The sequence below is a fragment of the Barbatula barbatula genome, assembly GCF_947034865.1.
Source record: "Barbatula barbatula genome assembly, chromosome: 7".
NCBI lineage: Eukaryota > Metazoa > Chordata > Actinopteri > Cypriniformes > Nemacheilidae > Barbatula > Barbatula barbatula.
Window position 1 is genome coordinate 15,399,437 of NC_136770.1, and position 20,364 is coordinate 15,419,800.

At 39.4% G+C, this 20,364-nt stretch overlaps 2 protein-coding genes across 4 annotated transcripts; both read left to right on the top strand.

Moving 5' to 3' along the window:
- The first annotated feature begins 1,474 nt into the window (after window positions 1-1,474).
- On the top strand, window positions 1,475-7,139 carry rp2 (RP2 activator of ARL3 GTPase). Of its 2 annotated transcripts, XM_079460783.1 has the most exons (6): window positions 1,499-1,786; window positions 2,419-2,517; window positions 3,406-4,074; window positions 5,464-5,578; window positions 5,667-5,752; window positions 5,844-7,139. In XM_079460783.1, exons 3-6 carry the CDS (start codon window positions 3,424-3,426, stop codon window positions 5,925-5,927), a joined length of 936 nt encoding a protein of 311 aa, XP_079316909.1. In that variant the 5' UTR covers window positions 1,499-1,786; window positions 2,419-2,517; window positions 3,406-3,423; the 3' UTR covers window positions 5,928-7,139. The 2 variants fall into 2 exon arrangements, with proteins under 2 accessions (XP_079316908.1, XP_079316909.1); XM_079460782.1 differs by lacking the exon at window positions 2,419-2,517 and having other exon boundaries at window positions 1,475-1,786.
- Window positions 7,032-18,762, top strand: jade3 (jade family PHD finger 3). 2 transcript variants are annotated; one of them, XM_079460778.1, is made up of 12 exons: window positions 7,032-7,263; window positions 10,358-10,420; window positions 11,640-11,699; window positions 11,822-11,901; window positions 12,010-12,167; window positions 12,347-12,537; window positions 12,630-12,841; window positions 13,407-13,574; window positions 14,500-14,616; window positions 14,701-15,159; window positions 16,089-16,206; window positions 16,292-18,762. In XM_079460778.1, the coding sequence occupies exons 3-12, from the start codon at window positions 11,651-11,653 to the stop codon at window positions 17,131-17,133; spliced, it is 2,394 nt and encodes a 797-aa protein (XP_079316904.1). In that variant the 5' UTR covers window positions 7,032-7,263; window positions 10,358-10,420; window positions 11,640-11,650; the 3' UTR covers window positions 17,134-18,762. The 2 variants fall into 2 exon arrangements, with proteins under 2 accessions (XP_079316904.1, XP_079316905.1); XM_079460779.1 differs by lacking the exon at window positions 7,032-7,263 and adding an exon at window positions 7,295-7,673.
- Window positions 18,763-20,364: the final 1,602 nt, after the last annotated feature.

Sequence of the window (20,364 nt, forward strand, 5' to 3'; positions counted from 1 at the left end):
GCTTATTATAATAAAAGCTAAGCAGGCAGTTAAACCTCACAGTGAAAACATAACAAATAGATGGCAGCTGTTCTTTGCAGGTGTGTACTAAAGTGACAGATTTGATGAATGGGTTGTCAGGGAGGTAGATCCATGAGTGCATATTAAAAAAAGTGTATATTGATGTGGTATAAATAATTAAAGGAATAGTTCACTTAAAATAATAATTCTGTCATACATTACTAATCTTCCTGTCATTTTAAATCACATGCCAAATATAAATAATATACTCATCACATATCACATGGGATTTAGAGCTTTGGTGAGGGGCAGTATAACATAATATATAATATATTATAATGTACTATATATATATATATATATATATAAAACATATAATCTTTAAAGGGATAGTTCATCCAAAAATGATGATGTCATAATTTACTCACCCTCAGGTTGTTTCAAACCTGCATACATTTCTTTGTTCCAATGAACACAGAGAAAGAGATTTGGAAGAATGTTGGCAAGTTTCAGTTCTGGGACATCATCCACTACCATAGGAAAATAAATATTGTATTTTATTGTTCTGTTGAACACATAATGAGATATTTTGAAGAATTTAGGAAAGAAATAGTTCCGTGGCACCTTTGACTACCATTTAATTATTCCTACTATGGAAGTCAATGATGTTGCCCCTTAATGAAAATGACTAACAAAGCGACTTAAATTGCATTACGCTATACATTTGTTTTCTAAGTATGCGCAATCCCCTGGGATCAAACCCATTATATTGACATTGCTAGCACCATGCTCTTACCACTGAGCTACAGGAAAGCTAAACAGATTTATTATCGATTAAAATTCCTTCCATTATGAAACAAAAATATATAATTTACTATAATACATAACATAATAATTTAAGTGCATCTATTTCCTATTAAATTAATATATTAAATTATTTAATATATTATTGATAGTTCATTTAGAGGAAATATATTTTCTAGAAGACTATAGTCAGTCTTTTCACCCTGAAATTGAACTGTAACATCAAAGTGATTCACTTTAAACGATGCTACCTGCATCCCAACAGGATTCAGATCTTTCAGAAGTCGGATTATAGTACAGAAAGTGAATTACTGTATGATTTTATGGTGTGGTTTTTCAGGACTGTCAACAACCTGCAATCATTTTCTTTTGTTCTACATAAGAAAGACAAGATTTTGCAAAGAGTATAGGATGACATCTGTCATTTGGGCTGAATTGTCCCTTTAAATCAATAATCAGTATAATGGTTTGTGTTGTTATATTATATTTCGCACCCATGCTGTACTTGCATAAGAATAGACAGGTCAGGGTAAAATAACCCCCCCCCCCCACCCCCCAATGACTCCACAGATGCGGGTCAGCTTTGATTCGCTGTTACCTGGTAACGCTGGTCCGCCTAACCGATTGGCTGGCTCGCGGTTCAAGGAAACGGGAAGCACGCGGGTTGCGTGTACTTGAGTAATTTCTGGGGAGGGTTACAGAGATCTGCTGCTGTTGCGGATCGAGAGTATTTCACAAACGCGAGGCATTTACGACAGGAAGAGCGCGCTGGCATATCGCTAAACACTGCGCGTACATTTCGAGACTCTCCCTATTGTTTTCATAAATGGGGTGCTTCTTTTCCAAAAAATCGAGGAGAAAATCTCCTACGAAGGAGGAGAGCGCTACGGGCAGTGACCTACCCGAAACTAACAACACTGCGCTCGGCAGCAACGGCAACCAAGAGGCTCCAAAGCAATACAGCTGGGACAAACGAGAAAAGGTACATGAGCTGAATTTTCAGACCCAGAACATTATATGCACAAATAGCACTTCTTTACGGGTTAGACTTGACCCGACGTAAACGTAACGAACTGTAATGACTTAAGTGTTCGCTGAAATCACTATGTTAAAGCTCCGCATTAGCCGAGGTGCTTGTAATGTAGTTACGACATGCGTAGCGAGGGGTTCGGCCCTTCTTGATCAGTGTTTATTACTAAGTTAACAGCCACTGTTGGTTTCGGTAGCCAACGATCTCTCACATGCTATGGTAAATTATAGACAGAGCTTATTATCGGCTTAAAGTCAGTGCACGTAACTTGTTTGCTTGGTGCTTGTCCAGATAACGCTGTAATAGTGATTAGCAAAGAAATGTGTCGACATCAATGTATGACTGCATAAATCAGAGGAAGGGAATGAGGGAGTATCTCTCTGTCGCTGAGACCGCAATACCATCGAAAGCTTTGATATGTCCGGAAGTGTGAATGTACGGTGCCTGGTCAAGGCTTTGAGGTGCAAATTGAAAGCCAGGATGCGTCAAACTGTTTTTATTAGTTTCGATAATCTTGACCTGACAGTGTTGTCCTTGATAGTATCTGATCTGACGGATTAAGAGCTTGTTTTGTCTTGCTACAGTATTTTGCCAACACCGGGGTGATGTGATGGAAGGCCGATCATTCCCAAATGTCTTATTTGTTCCAGCCTAGAGAGACTGCATGAGGATGATGCTGTAATGTGTGTACATATTCAAACATATTTTGAAGAGATAATATAATTAAACCTGTGAATAAGCATCTGGCACAATGCTTACTGGCCCTAGTCAAAGTCGTCTGGGTCGCTAGATGTGACCCCAGGTGCTTTTTTAATGAAAGCCTAGCCTAAAGAACTTTGAATTATCCTTTGAGTGTCCATTGCTTACATGTGATTTAGCATGTTTCTTATAGGTCAATTTTCCGAATTTTATTTTTGACATCATCCGAAAGTTGAATAAACAAGCTTTCTGTTGATGTATGGGATGTTAGGATAGGACAATATCTGTTCTGGAATCTGAGGGTGCAAAATAATCTTAATATTGAGAAAATAGACTTTGAAGTGTTAAATCAGAGGCACTGTACCGGGCCAACCACTCACAAAATTAAAGTTTTTATATATTTAAAGCAGGAGATTCACCAAATATCTTCATGGAACATGATCCTTACTTAATATCTTAATGATTTTTGGCATAAAAAAAGAGTAATTTTGAACCATACAATGTACTTTTGGCTTTTCCTAAAAATGTTCCTGTGCTGCTAACAATTGGTTTTGTAATCCAGGGTCACAAATGTCACAAAAGTTTTAATAGTTAGTGTTAAGGTTTACAAAACACTCTACACACACCTTGCACCTTAAAATAAAACAAAGGAAATGTTATGTGTAAAACCTCTAAGAGAGAGAACATCCTGTTTCCAAATTGTGAAATCAGAGACCAAAAATAGCGTATAGCTGTCCTGTATGGCTACTTTGATACAATGCAAATTGTAAAAGCGCTATAAAAATAAACTTGACTTTGAGTCATTGTGTCATCATTTCTAAAGTTCATCATTTATTAACTTTTCTTTAATGTTGTCGCGTTTGTTAATGCAGGTTGATCCCAAAGACTTCATGCTGACAGGCCTCAAGAATCAAACCGTGGGTCGATTACCAGGCAAACTCAACGGCCAGCAGTTTGTCATTCAGGACTGTGAGAACTGTAACATCTATGTTTTTGACCATTCGGCGACCATAACCATCGATGACTGTGTGAACTGCCGCATAGTGTTAGGCCCTGTCAAAGGCAGCATATTCTTCAGAGACTGCAAAGAAATCAAGTGTGTGGTGGCCTGCCAGCAGTTCCGCACCAGAGACTGCAAGAAAATGGACATCTTTCTGTGCTGCGCAACACAGCCCATCATCGAGTCGTCTACGGGGATGAAGTTTGGCTGTTTCCAGTACTACTACCCCGAGCTGGCTTTCCACTTTAAAGACGCAGGCCTCAGTATTTTCAACAATAACTGGAGCAATATTCACGATTTTACACCGGTCTCTGGAGAGACCAACTGGAGTCTCCTGCCCGAGGATGCTTCGGTCTTGGAGCATTTGCCTCTACCGGATTCTGAATCTGAATTCAAGTCTGTGAGAGTTTCGTCTGAAGCAAGCCGTAGCATTGTTCCCTTGACCAAAGGAAGCCGGCGTAAGGAGAGCGAAGAGTCCTGCCTGTTTGTGTTGTTTGCTGGAGACTACACGACTGCAAATGCCCGCAAGCTTATTGATGAGGTTAGAGCTGGTTTCATAAAGTTTGCATGTAGGATTTTGTGGTTGCCACAATGGGTGTTTATCCAAAGACTACAAGTGGTTGTTCAATTATTATGAATTGGGAAAAATGCTGAATATGCTCCGCCTTCCATTAAAATAGGCCAATCCAGTACCTCAGAGATGATGTATTTTTGTAGGCTAACCCGGAAGCAAGTGCCGCGATGCTTCCCTCGACCAAAAGCCAATGCATTTTTCCCATAGAAATAACAGAATTGAAACAGAATTTTCATTTTGGGGTGAACAGCACTGAATTTATTCATGTTACTAGCTTGAAATTTGTGTAGCAGTAAGACTATAAGTCATTGAGTTTCTGCCATCACAGTTCTAAAGAAAGACTTGCCACAGTAGAGGCCAATTAAATTTCTTGTGGAATAATGTTGTTTATAGCAATTTGTTGTTTAGCATTTGCCATGCTAATTGGGAAATGAAATTGGCTTTCTTTATTTACTCTGCCTACGTAAATAGAAAAAGGGAAATGTTTTATTCCTACTTCAGTTTTTTACTAATGGACATGAGGCCAAAAAACTGATTGATTTAGGTAATTAATAAAGTATGTGTAAAAACAGGCTGCATGTGGCTTTTTAGTAATAGATCTTTAGTTCAGTGGTTCTCAAATTTCCTTTGTGTAGGGGGCATCCCTTTTTCGCCCTCCCCAAATAAAGACTTAAAATCTTAAACAATGAATTTTAATTAAACCAAAAACAGAATCAGTTCTACAACGCTGAAATAAATATTTTTTCTGACTTTTGATTACATACATTTATGTAAAATGTATATATTTCTTAAAATGATACAAAACCTGTAGCCCCCCTGGATCCATATTGGGTCCCCCCAAGAGAGTTTGAGAACCGCTGGTTTAGTTTATTACTTCAATAAGTTATCTAAATAAAAAAAGGTTTTGGGAACCCCTGGTCCTTTGGCTGTAAACAAAAACGGAAGGCTAAAGATTTGCTTTACGTTGAAAATTCGAAGTAAAATTGTTTTAGGCGTAGTCGACACATGCTTTTTGGGTTATCATGAATTGCACTGTGACAGGAATCAGCAATTATATATAATGGGTAATGTGTTATTGCTGTGATTGGTCTAACGTGTGCAGAACGTAGGGGGGATTACACAGAGGGATGCAAATCTAACCCGGTACTCAAATTAGAACGGCGCACAACTCATTCGCGTGATTCAGTGTCGACTCCTTTTTTCCCAAGCCAAAAACTTTGTTCCCTTACGGCTTTACAACTTTGCAGACGGCTTACATTCACACACAGCAACATACACACTGCATGAAATGTAATTTAATGTACATTGTAATAGTTGCTCTTTAACAAGATATTCTCTGTATCCACCATCTAACAGGCGACTACCAAAGGCTTTGTCCTCATTCAGACCAAAGAGGTTTCCATGCGCCCTGAAGATATGAACCGAGTGTTCCAGAATAGCGCTGAAGGCCTCACTGAGTGGATCACCAATGGTGCCATAATGCAGTATAACTTATAAGGTCACACACAAAATCCCATTTGTAGGTATTAATCTACATGTTCTGATCCGTATTCCTGCAGGTCCTGTGGTAGCCCTTGAGCTAAATGGAGATGGTGTTGTGGAGGCGTGCCGAGCCTTCGCTGACGAAATGTTCAATGGGACTAAGGTAAACTGAAAAGGAAGCTGTTTATTTCTCAAGCATGTTTATTGAGGATGTGCTCTGATCAGCTGACGTGTTTTCTGCCGCTTTCCTGCAGGTGTTTGTTTCTGAGAGCAAAAGTACGTCCTCGTGTGACGTAGACAACTTTTTCAACTTTGCTGACATGCAGATGGGACTTTGAAACTCAGGGTCATCTCACCTTGATGTGGGTTTATATTTGTATATTTTGTAATTTCCGTGTTGTGAATTGGAATTACTTTTAGTAAGGTATTACACTGATGGCAAGCCAGTGGTCTCTAAATAGTTTGAGGGGTTACAACCACGCTTTACTTTTCCATACAATTAGTATTTTCAGTATGGACGATTTTTTTCTATTGCCATAATGTTATAATGGCATGTAATCAATCAGATCCTTTAGATGAGATCAGGAATCAGCTTCAACAGAACTGGAATGTTAGAGTCTAGTCAAACATTGCTGTGGACACTTTTGTCATTCATGCTGAAAACCGTACAATTGATTATAAGGATATTTATTGAATTGTTTTATGAATGTATGGGAAATTGTGTTTTATTTTTATTTGTTTGCATCCATGTCTCCATTACATATCTGTAAAACTGATTAGTGTATAGCTGAATGATGTCAACTTAGTTATTGTGATGTTTGTCAAATGCCAGAAAACATTAATTGTCCTAAATGTGATTTTACATCTACGGTGTATTAATCTGTTAGATTAGGTTGCACATAGTCATGTATTTAATTTAGTTATAGTAGCATGACTTTGACCGATCTTTTTTCTGTTCGATATTGAATGTTTTTTTTCAGTATTTCTTTCATTATAAACACACAAATGACAAAGAATTTTCATAGTAACTGATACATTTACATATCCAATTTAAATGAATGTACTAGAAAAGGAGATTTAGTTGTACACCTCTCTATTTTTGTAGAAATGTTTTTCGCTGTGACCAAATTTGTATTTTTAAGATAACCACAGTGTACTTCTTAATTGTGAGAGACGATTTTTTTAGAATTTAATATAAGCTGTGATTTGTCAATACATTCATTTGTTCAAAACTGTAGTTTCATGCTTCATTTTTCACCAATTGAAATTGCATACTGCAACTGTTCATACAAAATTTCAGATTTTCCCCCTGCTTTTTTGTTGGACGCTATATTTTGAGTTATATGGGTCCTGGATATTAACGTATTGGCCCTCCAAAGTAGCAATTGGGGACATTTAACTTTCCCTGGCTAGTGGCTAGAAATATGCTAAATAGTCTAGCAGAGCCATGAACTGGGCGGAGTTAAGGACCCAGCGGTCGGCCAGCACAATAGTGCGCTTGTGTCGTGGAGAGAGGGTGATTGCTGCTTATGGGATATTGACAGTGGGACAGAAAAGAAAAAATAAGAAAAATACCTTCGCTCTGTTTATTTCACCGCTGCCGGTTTGAAGACAGCCCTGCGAAGCCCGTTGCGTTGTGTGATCGTCCGGCAACAGTGGATTTTTGGATGCGAGGTAAGGGTGCAGCGCGAACAATACTGCTCGTGTATCCACATAGGGCTCAGTGTGCCAGTTATCCAGGCAGTGGGCCTGCTTGCTTTCTACAGATCCTTTATGACTGGGATTTCAGCGTCCGGAAAACCGACGCGTTATTAGCGATACGAATACATTGCGTTTGGGTTACTTCGGGAGTGGAAGTGATTGTAACGTCAGTCACTGTAAAGTATTCGTCATGTAGGGCGGCTCGAGTTTGGCGCCAAGGCCGTCTGAAACCCTCAAGCGTTCAGCAATGGAGGACACCACCACCACCACCGAATGCTCACCCATAGCGTTAGCTGTTGTTCGCCGAACATTACTTTGTGGACTCTGATATTTACTTGGTTCTGCGAACTTTTATGGTTTGGGTAAATTGCATGGGCATGAATGTACGTTTGTGCACTTTAACTTTGTTAAGCAAATCCTCATAACAGTGTACAAAGGAGGATTGCTAAATATATTCATCTTCGTTGCATCATGTTTTCGGTTTACAGAGGGGAAGGTGATAGTTTAAGTGTCGTTTAGTTGTTTTAGGTCTCGTGGTAGTTACATTCACAAACTTATTTGTCCCTGATAAGATTTCTGCTTCTGAAATGCGTTAGGTATCCACGTTGAGCATTGTTGAATGCGCATTAAAGCGAAATAACACGTCACATTTGAATAATATATAATGTGATGTACTGTCGATTGTTAAAAACTCGCAAAATCGTGTAATTCAGATGCGAGTTGCACCCACAGTGCACTGCGACAGAGAGTTTGGAGCGGAAGTACAGTCGATGGAATGCGGGAATGCCCTCGCCGAGCTTCCGTCCTCCCCCTGTGGTTCCCGCGAAATCCCTTACCGTAGACTTAATCCGCAGCGTGGTTCTTATCGAGAGTCATTTTTATTTAACGCAATCTGAAAATGTTTACGAAGATGCATCAAGCGAAGCCGATTATTAAACAAGATAGAAAACACACGTGTGATGTTTGCTGGAACCCTAAGCCACTGTGAGAGGGGTGAAATGGCTCTCAACAGCCGCTGATCTGTTAGGGGGTGTGGGGTGGTCGTTCTGGGCAGAGCCTTGTGCTTTATCGTGGCACCGTGGGGTGAGGGTTGGTTTCCATGGTTGTCATTTTGTTTTGCTTTTGGACCACAAAGCAAAAGGCTAGCCTGTGATCAACAGAGCAGGTTGTCCCCTTTCCACAGCTTTCTAACTATTTAAGACAGCCTGTGCCTGGTCAAATCTCTGTTACATCATTTCATTTGCCATTCTCACTTCTAAAATGAAGGCTAGCACTCATTTTTTAATAATGCTCCGTTTTAAAGCGTCCAGATTGTGTGCGTGGAGTAGTTTTGTGTGTCAGAAGCAGATGCTCGCATGTCTGTTGCTGTCACAAATGTGCAAAAGTCCTTCAGGCAGTGGGTGAAGATGCGTGTTTTTTGTTTAAGTAGTCTGATTTACAGAAACCAGTGGGCATATTTCTGCACTTAATTGAAACGGGCTCAAGTTGATTTATTTGATCATATGGAGAACTTGTTTTTATATTACAGATCTATCATTTTGCTATTAAGGGGATAGTTCACTCCTAAACGAAATTTTTGTTTTCCTTTTCATCATTCCAAAATTACATGACTCCGTTCTTCTAAACTCTTAAACTATAAAAAACACATTGGTACGGAAACACAGTTTGGCATCCGTCGATTTCTATTGGATGGACACATAACTACTTCTCAAACATTTCTCAAAATATCTTTACTAATAATCTATAATATCACAAAACATGAAATATTAGAAACGTTAAAGTGAATTCACTTGGTTATAATTTTATTAATAAATTAACACCTAATATTAACATCTCATGTGGCCGTGACACATTGACAAATGTTTATCTTATATTCAATGGCATTAATGCCTGGTTGTAATGCTTTAAATGCCTCTTCTGTCACCACTTTCAGGCAGATTTCAAGTGGTGTCTAATTTTGACACCACTTGCGTATTGATGGAGCACAAAAGCACACTTTCGCCTTTATATATCTGTATTAACTAAAGATGGGGATGCTTGCTACTGCATGTCTATTTATTTTACTGAGACTATGCTGAGTGCTCCTCATATTATTTTATTATTGTGAATGTAGGTCATTATGTGTAGGAGCACACTTTTAACTTCTAAGATCTTTTAAGTTCGTGCTTTTCATTACACTCGCTGCTTCAGCTGCAGTCTCTGGACTCTAGGGGGTCTGGCTTGACGCCTCCACTACATCCTGTATACCAACCCTTACATAATACTGTATCTTTTCTGTCAGAATCGGGCGGGTTCTCCCGTGGGCTGGAATTATAGCTATGTAATGCAAGCTTCATCACTTATTTTCTTTTATGGGGTTGATATGCAGACAGATCTTTGGATCTTGCTGGAAAACCTTTAGGTTCCCGTTTTTGAGTGGGTGTAGTAAGTTGCCATGTCTTCCAGGGGCGCTGTGCTTTTAATTCACTGTGGTACACACTGCCAAGTAGGCAAATTCCATCTCTTCTTGTGCCGTTTCCTCTCTGTAGTATTTTTAGTGTCAGTACTGGAACACTGATGCTTATATTGATAGAAATGACATGTCCAACTCCGTGGAAACAATGGCCGCATGCAAAATGATTTGTATTTCTTTGCTTGTTGTTCATATTCATAACTGCTAGCTGTCCAAGTTTGCCTTTCATCAACAAACTTTAAGGTTTTATTCCTAGAATACTTTATGCACAATAGAACTAGTTCTGCCTCTCATTTTCTTCAAACTAATGGAGGTATCTTTATTTTTGCTAAGTAAATTTCCCTTATCTGAAATGTCATTACTTTCAGGAGCCTTGCTATTAAACTGTGCTTTAAAAGTGTGTCCGTGCATATTTTAATATATGTGGGACGGGTTGGCTTCAATTGCTCCAAGTGAGACGGGTTAATATTTATTTAAGGAGGCCACTCTCAGTCAGGTATTAAGGCAAAATAAATCGCTGCCTTTTCAGTGCGGACTGTTTCATTGACCCTTCGCTGACTGACCATCTCACTTTATTTAAAGCTTGTTCCTCATGTGTGTTTCTTTGTTTTCCAGGCATGAGCAGGCGGCAGAAGAAGCACGGTGGAGGAATACAGTAGCATGCGCTTTAAATTTATGGTGAGTAAAAACTGCCGAACGACAGGAACCATTTAAACAGCCTCAAACAGTATCTACACCGGAAGACAATAGAACGTATTAGAACCCATTATAATAAAAAAATGTGACTAAACAAAATTGTAAGTATTCCAGTGCCAGCATCTGGTTGACTCTGTAACAGAATGTGGTGGTATTGCACCTATTTAACATTTCCCCTTAAAGGAAAAGTTCACCTCAAAATTGTGTTATTTTTTACTCGCCCACTTCGGAACACAAATAAATATATTTTAGGTGACATCTGAGAGATTTCCAGGCCTCCTCATAGACATCATGGTTATAGTTGTTGTCAAGGTCCAGAAAAGTACTTAAGACGTTGTTGAATTGGTCCATCCGCTCATGGTGCGCGTTCACAAGAGCACTTTGGCGCATTCGGTTTGTACGGTTAAGCTAAAAAGTGCAAGCCTTCCTCAATATCGAAATCATCAGACATTTTGAGAAGATGAGTGCAGTGCTCCCGTGAACGTGCACCATAGACTGTCATGACAGAGGAGGATATATCGATTAAACTTTTTGTTTAATCGATATATGGTTAGTTTTTCGCACACGAAGTAGTATCGTTGAGCCACTATGAGCAGAAGGACCAATTCAACAATGTCTTTAGTACTTTTCTGGTCCTTGACAACAACTATAACCATGATGTTTATGAGGAGGCCTTGAAATCTCTCGGATGTCACAAAATATCTTCACTTGTGCTCCGAAGATGCCGGGAGGTCTTAAAACATGTTTAACGTCATGTGGGCGAGTAAAAAGAAATCACACAATTTTGATTTTGAGATGAACTTTTCCTTTTAGTGTGACAATTGTTACAAACTGTGTCTATACCGGATGTGACAAAAGACAATAGAACGCATTAGAACCCATTATAATTTAGAATTTTGTCTACACCGGATGCGGGGTGTAGACACGGTATCTCTCTGCCTCCCTAAACACTTACCTTTAGTTTTTTTTTTTTTTTTTTTTTTTCGGCCAGAAGGAGAAAACTCAAAATAAACCAAATTGAAAAGGGTTATTTTTCCAAGTCCATAGACAGAAGTACCTCTCAGGGGTACTTCCAGTAAATGATTTGGATCAAAGGGGTTTGGCTGACAAAAATGGTGTAAAGATGTAGATTAAACCTTTATTGTTTGTAACTGTATCTTCTAGTGGGCAAGTTAAAGGATGCTTTTATCTGTCATTGCAGGATACGTCAGGATGAAACGACTCAGGGCTTCAAGCAGCAGTGACAGTTCAGACAATGAGAGTAAGTACAACCGAGCCATACTGAATTTCTTCATGAATTGAGTTGTCATGCAACCATACATGAGGCATTAATCGAAGGGTTCGGAATGCTGTTTGACTTCTTTCTCCCGTTGTGTTGTAAAGGTCCCTCAACGTCCTTCTCATCTAACAAATATGGGAGCAAACCGGGCACCCCCGCCTCTGCTCAGAAGAAACCGGCAGAGGTATGAACAGCAAAATGTATTTGTATCACCTTCGATCATATCGTCGGCAGCTAAAGTACATCTGATCACATCACTTCATCCTGATGTGTGGACCTTCTCTCTGCACAGGTGTTCAGAAAAGACCTGATCAGTGCCATGAAGCTGCCAGACTCTCATCATGTGTCTCCAGAGGATTATTACCTGCTGGCTGACACCTGGAAGCAGGAATGGGAGAAAGGTGTGCAGGTGCTCGCCAGTCCGGATACCATCCCTCAATCATGTGTGAGGTATGATCTTCCACTACAGAGCACTTTTTATTTACCCACAATGCCATTATGTGAATGCTTGATTTGTTTTTATGCGGTCGTAAAAATGCAGGTGGTTTGGATAAAAGTTCCTAATGAAAAAGTACCATGGTTTTTAGATAGGCGAGACCACTTATATTTGATCTTACTCTGTTTTTTAGAGTAATAACAGAGAAGCCAAAGGAAATCCTCTTCACCAAACCGAGGAAGTATATTCAGTGCTGGAGTCAGGACTCTACAGAGACGGGCTACGTCAACATCAAGGAGCTGGCAGAGGCTATGTGCAAATATGATCTTGACGATATGGATCTGTACTGGCTCCAGCAGCTCAATGCAGAGCTTGGGCAGATGGGTAAGCCAGTAAAAAAGACCATGTTTGGTTGGATCAGGCCGATCTTATAAAAACCCAACATAATCTTTATAGTGTGATTTTGTTTCCTTTAGGTGATGGGCCAGTGGATGAGTTGACAGTGGAGCGGGTGATGGAGGCCCTGGAGAGGCAGTGCCATGATAACATGAACCACGCCATTGAGACCGAGGAGGGCTTGGGTATAGAGTACGACGAGGATGTTATATGTGATGTGTGTCGCTCACCTGATAGCGAGGAAGGCAATGACATGGTCTTCTGTGACAAATGCAACATTTGTGTACACCAGGTGAGACAGTAAAGACTGTTTTTTTCAGGCAAAGTAACAAAGAACAAAGTCACCGTTTGCGTACGTGCAGTGTTGTTTTAAAATTGACTCATTGAGGTTGATGTCACGCGTGATTAAATTAAGGAAATCACAAACGCTTTTGTTTGCAGACTGGCAAAATCACCAGACTTTGTAGTGAAACTATAACTTTCACTACTTGCTGTGCAAACAGAATAGTTTAAGAAAACAACTTATCCAAATATACTTAATACTTAGATTTCAACTGTTTAACACTGCTAACGATTTCTTAAGATTAATAGTAAACGTTAAATAAAACCATCTGCTAAATGAATAAATTGTTATTATATAATAATTATTGTTATATAAAGTAGGCTTAATATTGCCATCGGTTAATAAAATTGTGATATGGTTTCATCCCAAAAAAAGGAAATTCTGAACAGGTGGATGCCTTTTCTAAGTGTATCCTGTATGCTTTTGAAACCACATTTTTGTAATGACGCTCTGAGCGCAGAAATAAAACAAATTTGTAACATCTAAATTCATCTTTTCTTTAATTCTGTTTCAGGCTTGCTATGGCATTGTAAAAGTGCCAGTTGGAAACTGGTTGTGCAGGACATGTGTTCTTGGCATCAATCCTCAGTGCCTTCTGTGTCCCAAAAGAGGGGGTGCCATGAAGGCCACCAGGGCGGGCACCAAATGGGCTCATGTGAGCTGTGCACTCTGGATACCGGAAGTAAGTTGTGTCACAAGCTAAATGGAATCACAGCAACATTATATTTTGTTTGAATATGTTGGTATATTTATCCCACAAAGTTGATTTCAGAACAAGCTGCTTTTGCAGCTTAAAGGTGGGGTGTCCGATTTCTCTTAGCCGTTGCTGATGTTCAAATCACCAAAACAGACACACCCCATGTTTTGCTTTCGTCAGCGCTCGGCTCGACTAATGTCCGTTCTGTGCATTGTTCACCTTACTGCTTATTGGCTACAAGGTTGTTTTGGTACTCAGGCTGACTTTGTCTATATAATTCGGAATTCAGACACCCCATCTTTAATCATCCTGGTGTTTCACTTTAATTTTGACTTTAACATGCTGAATATGAAAATCACATACTTTTTTACCATTGATACTACTCAAAAAAACATTTTCACACATTTATACATTTCGGTATTATTACTCATAAATCACAAGGTACTGGCATAACACTTAGCTCAAAACAACATGAGATACTAAAAATGAGTAGTCCAGAGTTTCAGAGGTGTACATTTGATTGTTTTTGTCTTTTATGACTAATACTGTCGTGACGAACCAGGTTCCAGACGTAGTCACCCATCATCACTTTGTCCCATCTTCCCTGTGCTACAGACATTTCTAGAATTTTCTGAAAGTGACAATTTGAAAATAATTTTTTATTTGTAAAAAAAGGTTTTTGTCATGTACATGAAGTAAAAAAACATTGATGCTACATGAAAATAAATATTTCCACAATAATTAAAAGAACTATAAAAAGGTCAGCCGAAATTTATTTGTTAAACTGTGTAATTTATGTTGTGTAAAGTAAAATTTGCCTTTTTATGATCCCTTTAATGTTTTTTGTATGTATTTATTTACATTAACAAAGTAAATACATTAAAATATTTATGTATATGTGTGTGTTTAGGTGAGCATCGCATGTCCGGAAAGGATGGAACCCATCACCAAAGTGTCACACATTCCACCCAGTCGCTGGTCGCTCATATGTAGTGTCTGTAAAACCAAGACAGGAGCCTGCATTCAGGTAACACCTGAGCAAAGAAAACAGTTGTTCTGTATTCTAGAATGTATGTTATTAATGTTTTTAACACTCTCTCTTACCGTCCAGTGCTCGGTTAAAAACTGCACCATCCCTTTCCACGTCACTTGTGCTTTCGAGCACAGTCTGGAGATGAAGACCATCCTGGACGAAGGTGACGAAGTCAAGTTTAAATCCTACTGCCTGAAGCACAGCAAACCCAAAGCCGGAGAACCGGGCTTGAGTCCGGCCCGACACAAACCCCCAACCGAGACTGAGAAACTGGGCCTGAGGGCTCAGAAGCTTCAAGAGCTGGAGGAGGAGTTTTACACGCTTGTGCATCCTGAAGAAGTGGCCCTGGACCTGGGGCTCCCCCTTCACCTGCTGGACTTCATCTTTCAGTACTGGAAGCTGAAGAGGAAAAGCAACTTCAACAAGGCTTTGCTGCCACCTAAAGACGATAATGAAAATCTTTTGCTGCAGCCGCAGGAGGATAGCATCCACACACGCATGCGCATGTTCATGCATCTGCGCCAGGACCTGGAGCGGGTGGGTACTCCTGATGTTGGCATGATTAGGATTTTGCGTGTTGTGTTTGAAAAATACTTTAAAAATTGTATTGAAAAATATTGTATTCAAAGTTGCTTGAAAAATGTAATTAATCACAATACAAGATGTACATAATTTTGTCAGTGGATAAATAAGCTTTTTTGCTGCTAGGAGTAGATATGGCAGTTACCAGCAAATGCTTGCAGGGCAATGCCAACCAGCTAAACCTTTATATTCTTAGTTTCTACACTAGTTAATGGCTAAAATCATAAAAAACACACAACTCGGGATGCCTGCTTATTTGCTAAGTTCAGTCACCGCTTCTGTGTCTCCGACGCTCAATTTGATTCAGTTTAGTTAACCAACTTTTTGGCTGAAACTTTGTATTCCTAATGAATGAAAGGAATTGTTCACCTTCAAAATTAAATAATTTTCATAATTGAATCACCCTGTTATCATTTTAGCCATGTGATTTTCTTTGTGAGGATTTTTCCATGTGAGTTGAAAAATGTTTGTTACCTAAAAACAATTGGTCCCCATTGAATTTCTGTTGTATGGACACAAAACCAATGCAAGTCAATGGGGATCAACTGTTTTCTGTTACCAACATTTTTCTAAATATATTCTGTTCTGCAGAAGAAAGAAAGTCGGCGAAATGAATAAATTGTACATTTATTTGCAACACAATGGAGACCAAACAGGTCTAATACTGGTCTAACTAATGCCTTCACAGCGTATGTTTTCTGATTGGTTAGGAAGCATTTCAAATGCATTATTCGCTTACTTTGTATGTTGCCTTCATAAAAGTTGGGCAACAAAAATAGTCAAAACTCAATATTGTCCTTTTAAGCTGTTTTGTACATTCCACTGGTGCGGGAAGTATAGTGCATGCTAACTGATCTGATCTTTATGCCTGTGTGGTTTATCAGGTGAGAAACTTGTGCTACATGGTGAGTCGAAGAGAAAAACTGAAGTTGTCTCAAAGTAAAGCTCAGGAGCAGATCTTCAATCTTCACGTCAAGCTCATCAACCAAGAGTTATCTGCAGGTAACAGACGCTTTCCTCATATTTGTTTGGAACGCGAAAATGAAATGCGGTACTGCTTAGTAATTTCTTCCGTTTTCATTGACAGGGCTTCCAGTATCTGGTTCTTTAGAGAACCTCTTAATCCACCCTCCTCCCAGGATAACCTTAAAACTCAAAATGCCCAAAGTGTCGCTTGGCAATGGCAAAACCAGCATCAAATCTGGTAACGGACCTTTGTGCCCAGATAATAGTGGTAATGTGTATGACCTCAGTGAGGGAAGCATCAGTCAGGGAAAACCTCAGCTCCATCAAGGTCGGGCCCGGGCGGAGGAGCGCGTTAACAGCCTCATCCCTAATTCCATCTACATTCGAAGAGACGGCGGCACTCCCCCCTTGGCCGTGAAGCAGACGGGCAAACCCCTGGCGCTGCAGGCGGCCCTCCACGGTCAGTCATCCAATGGGAATGGTAAATCCGAACAGGAGAAATCCCGTCAACCGAAATCCAATGGCATTATAGAGAAGCCTGTACGTCAAAGAGACAATTGCCAGGCGTCCACCGACCAGGAAACACGTACTGAGATTCCAGAGAAAGTTCAAGCAGGTGGGTTCCACAAAACCTCCCTGGAGCACTTCAGTAGATCCTTAAAAGAGGCCACTGTCAGTTTAGTACGGACTGAGGACCTCCGAGCTTTCGAAAAGAACGCACGCCAGTCCTCTGGCTTCACCAAACCCGTTGCTGGTGAGCGGCCACTAGGGGGCAGCAGAACGTACCAGGAAACCGATGGTTACTGCCCAGACGCAGAGCTCAGTGACTCTGAGCCCGAGGCTAAGAGAAGGTCCCGGCAGGGAGTTCGAGTGCAAAACCAGAGGAGTCCTGCTGGGGATTACGTCAAATCATCCGGAAGAACAAAACTGTCGTTTGGCTCGAGGACATCAGTGCAAAGGTGACAATCTTCAAAAGCAAAAGCTCAAACCCACTGCCACGAATTACCGTAAGTAGTCCAGTAATCAAAACTATCAGACTCGCCCTCTGGAAAATAGTTCTCCTCTGTTGAGGATCAGGCGGTAATCGCTGGAAAGAGGCGTTACAGAACCAGACCTCAGCCTTCCTGTGTGAGCAGTGTAGATACTTCTCACTAAAAAGAAGTGCCAAACAATTCTCTCTGATCGATTGGCACAGACTCATCAGTTTTCACGATGGGTCTGTCTTTTCATAATGGGTATTACTTCTTCCAGACCATAGTGTATCGCTAAAGAACACCATATAAACTTGGTCTTGTACTGTAGGTTTAATGGGTGTTGAAGCAATGTTTCTGTACATAATGACTTAAAAAAAATTATGAACCTCAGTTTTTAGACTGTATATAGTAGTTTGTGTTAAGATGTGGAATCTATTTTCCATGCGCTGAAACCTACTTTCTTACCGATATGGTTCTGCAAATAAATAAAGACTTGAGAACTCTGGGACAAATGTTTGTTCTGAGTATCTGAGTTTGGCTGTCAATTCATTTGGTTTTTCACCACTGTTTTATCTGTCTTTCCGCTGTGTTCTCTCCTTTTTTGCTCTTTTGCATTGACTGTTTTTAATGTCAGGATTAGTCATCTTTGCTGATTTTTTGCAGATAGTGTTACAGTTAAATTTTCACTCATCCCACAGCGTTTACTGTCTTACAATAATGCACATCAATGAAAAAAAGACACCACAATACCATACACATACACGTCCAACTGCAACTTCCACTTCCTAAATGTTAAGGTCTACTTAAATTAAATCATTCTCAGGATGTGATACTCAAAGTCTTCTATTTGATGGCAAAAGTTGGTATTTAAAATATGGTGAGGATCAGACATATTTGCACATCATATTGTCATCTGTTGCCATTTGTTAATATTTTAAACATAACATCATTTTTTTAGCTTTGATAATAAATAACATGTCAGGACACAAATGACTGCTTTTGTTTCAACACCCTGTCAGGGTTTCATTTATGAATGACCATTTGTAAGTAATCCGGTGCTGTATGATGCGCATTTGCACGCATACAGAACAAATCATGTCATATTGAATAAACCCATAACCAACATTATTTGATCACACGCATCAACGCTTTTATTACAACAGCCCTTGAATGGTCCATTGGTCTTACCAGAGTTTTAAAGAGAAAGTGACAGTCTAGTTTCTGTACTTGGAATTCTATTATTTTAACTATGCATGTGCGTTTTACTTAACTGTCTTTTGGCAGCACAAAAAAATGGTCTGTTAATTTGACATGTAATGAAGTGAAGTTTTACAACCATGTCATGCATTCCAGTGTTAAGCTCAGGAGAAATGGACCTTATTTGGGCATTAAAGACTACTCAAGTGTGAACATGACCTGCCAATGTAGCCAAATAAAGTGGTATAATTTTCAGTAAGACCAGCTCTGTACTTTTTAAAACATATTCTCTATATTGTTTTTCCAGTTAGATTTGAATTGATATTGTTAGCTTATTTCATGTCCATCACTTGTGTATCCGTATCCTAAAGGAAGTGCCACTTTCATCTGCGTGTGCACTCACATTAAACATAGATTCATCAATCTGTCGTTTTTGTTATGTGTTCTAATAGCTTCACAGGAAATGACTCCAGCAGTGTTACACAGCGAAGAGCACCATCCAGCAGGAAATACTGTAATGCATGGGCGAATACTCCCTTTCACATTGTATTCCTATAACATTGACAGCACGCGATGAGAAATGTTATGAAGCAATAACAGACTCGCATTTCTATAATTCTGTTGAAAAATAACCAAACAATCCAGACTTTCACAGTTTGGACATTTTCTAAAAGAATCATATTTTGCGTTCGACGGAAGAAAGTAATACCGATTTGGAATAACTTTTAGGTGAGCAAGTGATGCAGCAACTGTAAGATTCAATTTTTTGTTCCACTGAAGAAGCATTTGTCAGAACATTCGTACTCATTTGTAATAATGAAAGTGATATATTTGTATTTACAGACCAGAATAAAAATAATATTTTGAGCTAATTTAGCCAAGATAGGTAATGATTTTATTTAATATTACTCTGATAGTGTTTGACTTACGAATTATACAGTCATTCACATATGCCATGAGGGTGAGGGTTTTTGGGTGAACTATTAATTTAAAGCATGTCCTGATTCTTTGTGTACATGGCTCGACCTTTTGCACTTCCAATTATGAGGTCACAAATCGTGTTTGTAAAAAGGTTCAAATGTGCTAATATGTACTGCCATTTTTCATTACCATCACACTTTTCCAAGTGCCCTCTGGCTATTCTACATCAAAGTGTTCTCTACATTCTCTCCGCTCCAAAAAACACTATTTCTGCACTCTGTGGGGTTTTCCTGGGGCGGTACCGGTCCGGTCTCCTCCTGCACACTTAGATAGCCAGATAATGAGTTTATGGCTTACATTTAAACGCGTTTAGAAATAGAGAACGCATTTACTGTTGGTCGCAGGGCAACAAATGAAAACCCTGACTCTTACTGTAGTGGATTCTCAGAACGCAGTATTGCTGTGAACAGTCATTTCTATTTCACTTGAACAATGCTGTACTGTTATTTATGTTATTGGGCTTTAACAGTTTATCCAGACTTCACTGATTTTGTTTGGGTGAGCAGCTGCTGTGTTAGCTCTCACAGATGTGCTTCAGTGCTGCCTAAGGTTTATTGATCATTGGTGAAATGGCTGAGTTTGAAATCAGCACAGCACACCTTCTGTTGAGTGTGATATACAGTATACAGTAAATCATAGATTCTAAAAAAAACTCCACATCTGCAGTATTAGATCAGTCAGGAAGAAACTGCAGTATAATGGTTATTATTGCTAAATATACACTTACAAAATATTTGACAGCAGAAAGCCATGAATCAAGCATTCCAGGGAGCTGTGTAATAAAATTGTAAATTGTTCTAAGTGGTGCATGGCATGCTTAATTTACTCCCATTCAGGCCAAACAATTTAAAGCTAAACAAGCTAAAACTGCTCCTTGTTGTTTAATAAAATCCAAGTCCTCAGGTACCCATCAAAAAAGGCAGATGCAGGCGACACAAAAGTTATCCCGCTCCTTACAATACATTGAGGTCTTATGAAGACCTCATATAAAACATTACCACCAGTAACATCATAATAAATGAGGATGCCGATGTGATGATGT